Consider the following 12,483-nt stretch of genomic DNA (forward strand, 5'->3'; position numbering starts at 1 on the left):
AGAGATACAACGATGCGTCCGAACGTTAGAACTGCTAACATACATGCACACAGTACTCCAAGCTATGTGATCTTGCCTAATTAAATAATACGTTGTATAAAAGTTATTTTATTGAAGTGAAAACTTCTTTAGCGGCGTTGGGTATAAAATCTTAAACTCGCGTCAGGACACGTGGCCTGATTAATAATCAAGTTTTCACTTCTGCCGGCACTCCCGGAGTGCAACCCGTCTTTTTTTCATATTATCGCATTTGTTTTACTAATAAGACGTACTAGTAAGGATTACTTATCAATCAATGAGGGCTTTTAAGTGAATATATATTTCGTTATTTTTAAAATACATATTACATACATAAATTATAAGGTCTTATCATATGTACAGCTATAATACACATTGCTGGTTCTACTATAATTTTAAGGCTGTGCAAGAACTATCGAAATAATAAAAAAAAAAACATTTTCAAAGAAGTTGCTCTATTATCGTCTGGAAGAAACACTTGCCTCAGATCATTTTTCGATATGTTATACATTTTTATTATTTTATGAACAGTTAACAACTCTGTGACATACGGGTAGATAGATAAAAAATGAAGCTTAGGTAAGAAAGGAGATTTCCAATATAAAACGTTACCAATAAAATCGATATAAATAGCTTTAGACAATCTAAATTAGCCTTGTTAATCTAGAATCGAGCATCCTTCACCTCCGGAGGATATAGAGTAAGCAGAATTAACAATTTTAATAAAAAGCATTTTCGTGTTTTGCAAAATGGTCTATTTATAGGGTGACCCACCGTCCGCGTCGGTGTACTAAGCTCAAAGTAAATTAGTGTTGTATACGCTGAGAATCAGCAGCCAAAAATAACCATAAAATTCCAGACGCTTCTTTCTATGTTGCACACCCCTAACTCGCAACCTGTGCAACCCGCGTGCGAGTTTACATATTTTAAAACTAGCTGTCCCGGCGAACTTTGTACCGCCCTGTCAATGAATGTTGTGTTACCTTTTAGCTGAACTAATTTAGGCTTTGATGAACGTAATACAATGATACAAAATAAATATTTATATGGATTGATATGTAATAATATTTTATTTTATTACTTCAAACACGTCTCAGAGAAAAATGACTGAATTTTAATAATTTGTGCAGCATGGATTAACTCTTTTCATTCTTTAACTGTTATCGACCACGCCATCGTTTCGTTTCACTTTAGTTGTGATAATAATTTTACAATTATCATTGGGCGATCGCTGCTGATACAGTAACCATCGTTGCCTGTGATGGTCTCTGCCATCAATTTTCGTAGATATACCTTTTGGTACAGGTACACAGTACACTCACTGTCAACCATGCATGGTGATTGGTGGTTGATGGTGTCACACGGTCCATGAATCATATTCGTGATAACAACGTTATGTCGGTCTAGATCGGTTTCAGGATTAGCAATCCCCGCACACTCATATAATATTTTATCTGCCCGAATCCTTTCGACTAACCAAATTAAAATGTGTGCATGCTGCAAGCCAAATTGTTGTCATTCGATTGAATACATCCATCATTGAATAATCCCAAAGATGTGTTCCATTAATGTAACTCATCAGTGATCGGATTTTTTGCTTGAAAACACGTGTGGTGATGTCGTGCCGATCACTTGATATTTGTCCGGGAAGCAGCAGTTGAATAATTTCCATCCATTTCGGATTACATATAAATGTAATGAATAAATCTGGCCGACCATAATGACGAACATATTATTATGTCATTGCATCTTGCGCATATTCACTTGGGCTACCTGTGTATGTCGCCGGTAAAATAATCAATAGACCAACATTTTCTGCACCTTCTTCTGTGCTAATTGCATCGCATAAATGGATGTAATCTTCAAAACGCCATTTAGCAATTTGATAGCAATATTGTTGACGCAGTCGACGAAATCGCAACAAATAATTGTCAGAATTTTTACATTTTTATAGAATTTTTTTAATAATTAATCGAACTAAACTTCTTGGTTAGTTTCCCCACCAAAAATACCTTATTAATTTCTGAAAACACGCGTAAACACAGACATTTGAGGAATTTTTATGTATCTGCTTTTATTGCACTTTTTAATAATTGATTTTAAAATAAATACAAACAATATTTATTCACCCTTTTTAATTTTTTATTATTTTACACATAATACATTTTTGAACGCATGAATGTCAAACATTATTTTCCGTATTTGACAGGATTGACAACTAATGATTGACATGTACGAAAATCAAAATTTTGGGGAAATATTTATTCGTCTAGTTTTTGTTGTTTTTATGATTTATTCTTCTATTCTGGACGGAGACAAATCCAACGAATCTAAAACCATGAAAATTGGTTCAGTAGAACTCGAGTTATAAGTGTTGGAACATACAGACTTTCTTTTATATATAAAGATAACGTTTCCATAGACACAATGCGAAGCAGTTTATGCCGGGGCGAAAACAAAAAATTAAGGATGTTTTTTATGTCGATTTCGAAGTATTTTTACGTAATCAGTGTACCTATGTGTTACAACTTACAGGATTGCGTACAGGAAATATATTAAATCCGCTATCTTAATTTGTACAATTCCAAGAAAATGTATATAATTCCTAAAATCGTTCCGAAATGTGTAAAATAAATTTCTATTAGACATTTCCAATATTTTATAAATTTCGCTTTATCTTAATCTTAATACTATTATAAAGGAGAAAGTTTGTAAGTATGGATGTATGGATGTATGGATGTTTGTTACTCTTTCACGTAAAAACTACTGAACCGATTACAATGAAATTTAGCACACATATAGAGGGTAACTTGGATTAACACATAGGATAGGTTTTATCCCGAAAATCCCACGGGAACGGGAACTATGCGGGTTTTCCTTTGAATACGCGGGCGAAGCCGCGGGCGGAAATCTAGTAATTGTATACATTTTTTATTAGAGTAGTGAACAATTCCAAAATGTAACTCATTTCCCGTAGCAATACTTGAAATCCCTTCAGGCTTAGTACACCGACGCACATGACGGTGGGACATACTGTATATCGAAAGTTGTATCTCTGTACTATATCATTATATGTTTAATATTTATACCTTATATAGTAAGTTTCACAATAAAGAGAAGTTAAATGCCTTTAGTACTAGGTATAAACTATAAAGGCAAGGTATTTGCTTATAATAATTTTAAGGAGTATATTTTCATCAAAGATTGTATTTTGTAAAGGCTGTCCGGCAGAATCGTCGTAAGCGATATGACCGCCTTGTGTTCAATTTTATTTTTATGACTGTATTTTATGGCGTATTTGTGGTACATATCTACAATTAAGTATTTAAATAAATAAAATATTTCCATTGTATCTCTCACTTCATAAAAATTTAATTTAATACTACTCAAATTTTACTATTGACACTATAATTTCATAGTATCAAATTGTTTTGACCCTGAATTACTTTTAATTCTAAAATAAAAATATTTAAATTAAAAATTTACGCACGTTTCAAACTCACTGGCATATACAATGATGAATAACAGCTATCGATCTACCTTTTATGTAAAGTGATTATTGTCGTTTGATTAATATAAAATTGTAGGTACCTACAGATAAATTTACAATACGTGTAAACATATATTTTGACACAACCTCAGTGTGTGACGGCCAAACCGGCAATATCGACACGTCGCGTTATCGTCCTGCGTCTATTTGATAAGGTTAAATATTGATAGCGCACAGCCAGTTCGGCGCACACGACGACGTTCAATACAAATTTAACGACAGGGAAGTTTGCATTACTCATTATAGCCATAAAACGATAATCCGCATATGTGCGTGTCCAGACGAGGCGTCAGTGTCTCGCTCCCCGCGGCGCCCGCGCGTGGTCATACCGCGGCACTGTGGCACCGCGCTCACTCCAACTTGGCAACGCTGATCAATAAGGAACAATGAATCTGCAGAACGGCCGCGGCTGATGGCTCGGTGCGCTCTGAGCAATCGCGGGAACGCGTAGCCGTCCCTTCGCGCGGTCCTCCACTAGTGTTTGTGTTGTGAATTAGAACGGATATGTCCTCGCCTCTATTCAACTTTCCGCCGGAAAGTTACTCGGCCGTTTACACCAACGACGTGACGACGAGTGCTAATGTAAGTACTAAGTTTTGCAGGGAAACCTTATCGCAGCGCGGGTCGCGGTATGCGTACGCGCACCGGCAAGGTCGCGACGCTGCTTATTGGTGCATTCAACTCGTGTGCAATAGACTGCTCTGAAAGAAAGCGGCGTGTCAACACATTGAACGAGGAGCTGTAGAAGAGCTTCATAATGAAAGAATAGACCATACGATGTAGATAATCAAGAAAAGATCAGTATTCGTTTATAATTAATTCGTTGTAATTATAGACTATAAGGAAAATATTGAACGCTCCAAAGTATCTTGAATTCACAGTAATAATACTCACTAGGTACAAAGAGGACGTGTAGGTACCTATTATTAGCTATGTTGATAAACAGCGAAACTTGAGTAGGAAAAAATACCAAGCAAGCAAAGCTCAGATCAGGCACCATATTTGTTAGTAATAGTATTTAAATAAATAAATTCACATACAGTATAGACCTGATATCATAAGGCAAGCACTCTTTTCGTCTTAGATATTTTACTAAACTGAAGTTATGACGTACATTGCCTCAGCAAATATCACCTGTCCATTTTAATGTGATATACAGTAGTGCGTCACACTTTGTTTTTATTTAAATATCTTTATAAATTAGCCTTTTTCATTTTAAAACAGGTCATGTCAGTTAATGAAAACCAATTTACATGATAATGTTGAATTTTTAAACATTCAAGTAGCAATCTAAAATCGGGTCTTTATTTATTATCATTAACAATTTCTTCCCAATAAAATATAGATTAATTTTTTTAAGCTCGCTTTCTATTTATTTTAAACTACTTAGCTCGTATATATGTATAAATAACATGGCTGAGAAATTTAAGAATTATTTAAAGAGATGGTTCAGCAATATAAGCAATGATATTATGACGTCAGTAAAATGAGTTAAAAGCTCATAAAGCGTATATATTTAATCAACTAAGTAATAATTTATTTAAATTAAGGATAGTAATTTCTTATTTACATATTAACAATAAACCGCAACTAATTACGCCTCAGCTATCATTATGTACCTACAAAGAAAGCTTGACCAATAGCCGATGGTAATACAATTGTTATAATTATATTGAAAAAAAAAGTGACGATAAATAAGATACGAGGCTGATTTCAAAAATAATTGTTTCCTTTTTCAAAACATCTGTAATTACTTCTTAATTAATCCGCGGAAAGGGAAAGCAATCTGACCACTAGGAAAGCTTATATAAAGTTCAAGCAATATTCAAACTATTAAAGCATATATGTACATACATCTTCTTATATATAAAAATGAATCGCAAAATGTGTTGGTAAGCGCATAACTCGAGAACGGCTGAACCGATTTCGATAATTCTTTTTTTATTATATTCCTTGAAGTACGAGGATGGTTCTTATGTAGAAAAAACGTAAACACGTACCACGGGCGAAGCCGGGGCGGACCGCTAGTTAATAATATTTTAAAATGCATTTGATTTTTTTAATAAGAAAAAGGAGTAGAAACTGACCGCTAAAAACTAATATAAAGTTCAAGCAATATTCAAGCTTATAAGCATACCCATATATTACATTTTAAAAAGCAATTATGTTATCGTCATTTGTTTTCAGGTAACTTGCAAACCAGTAAATGGCGGTCCATCAGATGTGTCCTCTGCATCCAACGCCAGCTCCCCAACAACATCTCTGTTCAGCTGTTTTCATTGCGCTGTATGTATAATCACAAAATATTTAAAAGTAATAACATAGTATAATACTGCAGTAATGGCCAATTTAGGGTAGATTAAAGTTGTTATTTCGATTTCAGAGGAAAATATGAGTATAAAAATCGTATGGATATTTTATTATCAAAATATTCCGGGTCCAACATAATATAAATTAATTAATAATTATTATTATGTATTACAATCAACAGCTTAAATCTGCGATATTGGTATTGCACCGCTACATAAAATTATACCAAAGCGCTTAGTAGTTAGTTGGTACTTAGGTACATATGCATTAGTGTCTAAATAGTGGCTGCGGAAAACTTAATGAAAAGCTAAATGGAATCACATTCAACTACTTACGTATTTTTTCTATCATTAATACGTAAAACTAATAATACATATTATCAGTTATCTATTATAAAATAACATAAAGCAGTACGTAAAATTTAAGGAAACAAGAATACCCCATACCATTTACCTTAGGAACCATAATATTTCAGAGAACGATAATGTTCCGTCAACCCAACGTTTTTTCTCTAAAAAGATGAGATCAACGGGCTCTCGCAAGGACACGTTCACAAAAACTGAATAAAAGAAAACATTTTGTCGGTGACATATTGTAATCGACTGGATTATGTGTATGATGCATGAAATATCACTCGGATGTGGCTTGGAATACGTAGATATTATTTAATTGTTGATGATTGATAACTATTTAGCTCAACTAAAATTTGCATCCTGATTTTTGTCAATGATATGTTGATTCATTTTAATAAATGATTAATGTAGTTGATTTAATTATACAATTAATTACAAAGTCGAGTTAGTTAAGTCAAAGTGATTAAATTTAAAATTATTTTAGTTTCAGAATAGCATCAAAGTCATCAAGAAGGACAAACATTCTTCCAAAACTAAGGTAAGAAAGACTTATAATTTAAGCCTTTGTTTAATTTAAATATTTCTATATACTATCTCTCTTTCTGATGCACCATATATTGCATTCTCTTAATTTACATTATCTGTTCTTAACAATATAAACTTATGTACTTAATTGCAAATCACGTGGAAAATTCCGGAAAAATTATAATATTATGTAAAGTGTCATCCCAAAAATACGTAACGTTTTATATAATTTGATCGCGACTATGTAATAATGTCCCAACTCCCAATATACTAAATATTTAAATTATTTATGCGGATTACGTTGCGTAATATTTGGATAATACATGACTGGTGGATTATTCAATAAAAATCCTTTGAATTATACAAAATCGTTACTATATTCGTTTTGTTAAGGTTTGTCTATAAATTGTACCCGTTTTGAGTAAACATTTTTGTTATCCTTAACGCATGTGTTACGAAAACTCAATGCGCAGTTGTTCATATGTTAGACTAATTTATATGGTAAAATATTGTATCAAGCCTAGACTGTGGACAATAACAAGAATGATTATGCGATATTTTTCTCTTGATTTGCATTTTGTAAGATATAACTCGATAACATCGTTTACATATTACGTATTTTCTATTGCAAGTTTGCAAACGTAGTTCCTTAGTTGTAAGAACTAAGATATGTAGGTAGATAATAGTGCGAATATTATAAAATAATAATTCAACATGCTTAATTAGAATTATTTAATAGACATTTTAAATAACGATTAACGGAGGATTACAAAAGCTTTTTTGTTCTATTTTATTTAAATCTTTAGATTTAAAATCGAATCAATGGATAATTAATGAGTAGGTACCATTCGCGTTTAAAATACATAGTAGTCATCATCAGGGGAATAATTAATTTAAGTACATATTCCTACTAATTAAAATAAACAAAAAACAACTTCAGCAAAATTCTTCATAGATTTGGGCAATATTATTGCTTTATCTTCATACTTTTATTATTTGTACTGTTATGGAATTTGATTTAAAAGTACATACAATAAGATTTAAGGAAAAACTAAAAAATAAAATACTACGATAATACATCACATTTTCTACTTTCAAGTCTAAGCGATTGTTCTAGTAGCCGACCCCTTTACACAGCCATAAAAAAGGTTCTAGATCTGAAAGTAAATGGAAGTATTTATGAAAATTGTATTTTCTGTAATGCATGAGTTTTTGAATTAATTTGATATTGTGAGGTATAACGCTTATAAATTCCGGAGTGAGTGACCCGGTGGGACGGCGCGGGCGACGGATCACGTTTTCTCTCCCACTTCACCGACGAGGGCTCGCTTTCTTTCCTCCGAGTTTCAGATACACGTGACCGTATAATTGGAGCTTAGATTATACTCGCATGGAACTGTTTACTCTAGCCTCCTCACGTTGATTGCTTGTTGTTTTCCACAAGTTTGATAATGTGAAAGTTTGCATGAATAAATGATGAATAAAATATATTTATTTCCAACACGTTTCGCGTTAACTGTAGATGGTTATTGATTAAAGATATATTCTTATAATACTGATGGAAGAGAAATACTCTTTTTCATAAACATTGTTTTTTAATGTCAGGTAGGTAAACACATATATATGCGTAATATGATACCAGAAATATTAAGTAGGCTTTATTTTTTATATACTTATTTAGCAAAAAACGCATCTCTATAATAATACACTGTGGTTAAATTATTATTTATCATGGAGTAGATAATAATAATAATGAAGCGGCCACGTAATAGCGTCAAAAAATATCCGCAACAATGCCGCAACATTAATTCACAATGAGCTTTGGTAGAATACTAGTGGAGACGTTGTGAAGCATCATAAAAATATTTAATAATTAAACATGTAGAGCAAAAAATAATTGTTGGTTGCTTATTTTTAGTATGTTAATGTTTTCCTTGTTTTACTACTTAACCGCAGTGCGTTCAAATAAAACACATTCTAAAAATAATTTTCCCTTTGACTTTGTGATCTGTGCGTAACAGTGTGCGTAACATGTTAAACTTACATACCGTTCCAAAGAGTTGAAAAAAAAAAACTTGAATTATTAAAAATTTCGCGATTTAGCCATAAATTCGTAAACAACGTTCTGGAAAATATCACCTTATGAAATAAAAATGAAATAATAGCAATTTGAATTTGACTTTACCTTACCATTGAAAATAAAAGCAATGAGGAGTGATGAAATATAATCTATCACATTATAATTCTTAAGTTAACAGGACAAAAAGAAAACGAAATGGTAACAAAGACATTAATAGTAAGTAGACATCGGAGTCACGTGTATTTTGCTACTTTTTTGAGCTAAGTCAATGCTTTAAATTACTATCACTTGCTGGGAGCACGTGTTTTAGGAATAAATTATAATATTTCAGGCGGTTAAGTCAAGCGTTCACTTCAGAAGTTTGGAGCTGTGAGAATTCATGATATGTAATTAGAAGCCACGTGAAAGTTGAAAGTTTAAAGAAATGGAAAGTGTTTCCTTCATTTCATGTTCGTTTATACGCGTTCCTTGCCATTTTAATACATTACGGTTATTTTGTTTGTCAATTTTATTCTAATTGTTCCAAAAGTTTATAGTTTTTTTTACAGTTTACAGCACTGTAAGTTTTTGTAGTTAAAACGTGAGAAGTAACAAAAGAAACTTTCAGAGGAGTTTTATTGGACGCAACTTTTCGAAGAACTTGCATTTATAAAAACCTTCTATGAAAAGAATATTTTTTGTGGTATACTCACTAAAGAAATTATTCAGTAGTGAACCGCTTTAAACTAGTTTTAGGCTTTGTAAAATAGATTTTCAATACGATCTTTTATACTTTAATTTTTTATTCAAGTTGCAATGATGTAGCTCAACAGATAATAATAGAGTTTCGGTTATATTTATATTTGTTATTATATTATATTACAAATAAAATAATACAAAACAATATACTTTTTACAGAAAAATAAAATGTATGAATAGGAATATCTCTAGACTCTAGAGTTCGCGCTTAGCGCTTTCGTAATTAGGTGTACTTTAAAGTTGTTTTGCGTTGCGTATGCGCTTTGCAATTCTGGGTTAGGTCGGACTGATTTTATGATCTTATACATCATATTCTAGCAGTCTGCAGTATGTAATATTTTTGTGATGGTAGGATATAAAATGCGAACAACATTTTTTCATTCAACTGTAAATTATTAATACCACCGTTTGTAATACTAGAGGTTATTATTGTAGTAAGTACGTAGATACTTAACGAACTTACACAGCTTCTTAAATTTTAGATCAGTTACTATAAAACAGTTTGATTCCTTTGAAATAATAATGAATAAGATACCGTCGTATAAATTCGGAATTCATCTATTCACGGTGATACAATATGTTATGACTTTAATCGTGTAAGTTTCAAATAGTTTTAAATGTTTATGAACTCTAAAGTTTTACATGAATTTCAAGGTCGCGATCACGTTTTCAATACTTACCTCAGAAAAACAAGTCCACACGAGTGAAATGATAAGCGTAATGTAATCGTTACATAATCCTATCAACATAATATTGATCTTGTCCCGTCTTGCGAAACCGATAAAGAACCCACATAAGTACCTAGACTTCGTATAATATAACAGGCGCAGGTAAAAACATGTATGTAATGTTTAAGAAACTCTGGAAAGTGCATGAGAGTTGTAGAAGATTTTTAGTCTGCTCTTGTAGGTACTAGGTACCTTCATTGAATCTATAATTCGTGGGTCGTTTAAAAAATTAATTAATGTGTATTAAAATTTATGGCCACAAATAATAATTGCTCACTAACATAGGCAGGTTTGTATTATTCAAAATATTAAAACATGATTTTTAATAAAATTAATACGTATAATGTCTATTGTTTTCAAGTGCTTTGTTAATTCTCCCGAATTCTAGCTGTATTCCGAACCAAATCCCCGAAGTTTGAGAGATAAAATTTTCCCAGTTACGTAGGTACACCGATTTGGCGGTACACTCACCCCACGCGTAGACCGACACGATTTTTTCTTTTTTCTTTTCAAACCTACAGATAAACGCATAGGTATTATGTATGTTTAAAAATAAAACTGTCGTTGAACTTTGCAAAAAACAAAATAATAATGCTTATTTTGAAAATCATAATATTATTCTAATATCCCATACTTAAATTTGTTATTTTCATTATTGTTTCTATTTATTTTTTCTAATTAGGTACATAATGTCTCCCATAAATACCTATATGCAGTATCTGTTGTATTATTTCAATTAGGTAAAAATAAAGTATTTATTTCTTTGTCAACGGTTAGTTTTTTAGATTTACGTGTGTTTGTATGTGACTTGCGTACATAATAAAATTCACGTGTACGATATAACATGGATGTAACATGAGGCCTGAGGGTTATGTTTACCATATTTTTAACGTTATCTTACAGTGGTACCTCGTACCTACTTACTAGTGAGCCAAAGTATTATATTACTAGAAATCTATAGTATGTACCTATTATGTAGTTAACTACAAAAATTATTGTTACTTATATGTGCTTATATACATTTTTACAGTATAAATAAAAAAATACAAATTGTAAAGCTTTTTTTTATGATAAGTATTATATCTAATATAAATTATTGAAGTGAAAAAAAAATTCATAATGGATGAATTCTTAGATGAATTGGCATTATTTCTTCGTAGAATAAATTTAGATCTATATTTTTCGAATTTTTGTATCAATAATCATTACCAGCTTTCCGCCCGCGGCTTCGCCCGTGTTTTCACAGAAAAACCCGCATAGTTCCCGTTCCCGTGGGATTTCTGGGATAAAACCTATCCTATGTGTTAATCTAAGTTACCATCTATATGTGTGCTAAATTTCATAGTAATCGGTTCGGTAGTATTTGCGTGAAGGAGTAACAAACATCCATACATCCATACTTACAAACTTTCGTCTTTATAATAGTAGTAGGATTATTAAGAATAGCTTATGTCGTATACTCCATAAACTTTATCGCCAAATTCATTTAGCTGGAAAACAATTTTTGGGTTCGGTTGGTACCAACCTAATTAAATGTAGGTACCTAATACCTATAGGTCAAGAACGAAGTGACAGGAACTAGTTACATTTATAATATACATATTTATGAATATAATTACCTACTCACTAATATAACCACAATATCTATATATATAAAAGAAAGTCTGTATGTTCCAACACTTATAACTCGAGTTCTACTGAACCAATTTTCATGGTTTTAGATTCGTTGGATTTGTCTCCGTCCAGAAAAGAAGAATAAATCATAAAAACAACAAAAACTAGACGAATAAATATTTTCCCAAAATTTTGATTTTCGTACATGTCAATCATTAGTTGTCAATCCTGTCAAATACGGAAAATAATGTTTGACATTCATGCGTTCAAAAATGTATTATGTGTAAAATAATAAAAAATTAAAAAGGGTGAATAAATATTGTTTGTATCTATTTTAAAATCAATTATTAAAAAGTGCAATAAAAGCAGATACATAAAAATTCCTCAAATGTTTGTGTTTACGCGTGTTTTCAGAAATTAATAAGGTATTTTTGGTGGGGAAACTAACCAAGAAGTTTAGTTCGATTAATTATTAAAAAAATTCTATAAAAATGTAAAAATTCTGACAATTATTTGTTGCGATTTCGTCGACTGCGTCAACAATATTGTTATCAAATTGCTATAAAC

The 12,483-nt window shown here is 31.7% G+C and overlaps 1 protein-coding gene across 1 annotated transcript in view; it reads left to right on the forward strand.

The window, feature by feature from the left end:
• Window positions 1–3,690: 3,690 nt before the first annotated feature.
• IP3K1 (inositol-trisphosphate 3-kinase-like protein) overlaps window positions 3,691–12,483 on the forward strand; it is a 64,520-nt gene continuing 55,727 nt past the window's right edge. Inside the window, exons 1-3 of the mRNA XM_090105610.1 lie at window positions 3,691–4,150; window positions 5,756–5,854; window positions 6,716–6,769. Of these exons, the coding sequence (XP_089961736.1) occupies window positions 4,073–4,150; window positions 5,756–5,854; window positions 6,716–6,769 (231 nt within the window). The 5' untranslated portion in view covers window positions 3,691–4,072. The remainder of the gene's footprint in view (window positions 4,151–5,755; window positions 5,855–6,715; window positions 6,770–12,483) is intronic.

The sequence above is a fragment of the Colias eurytheme genome, chromosome 9 (genome assembly GCF_061535395.1).
Source record: "Colias eurytheme isolate Ceu_HAF_F1 chromosome 9, ilColEury1 Martin Lab GWU primary, whole genome shotgun sequence".
Taxonomy (NCBI): Eukaryota; Metazoa; Arthropoda; class Insecta; order Lepidoptera; family Pieridae; genus Colias; species Colias eurytheme.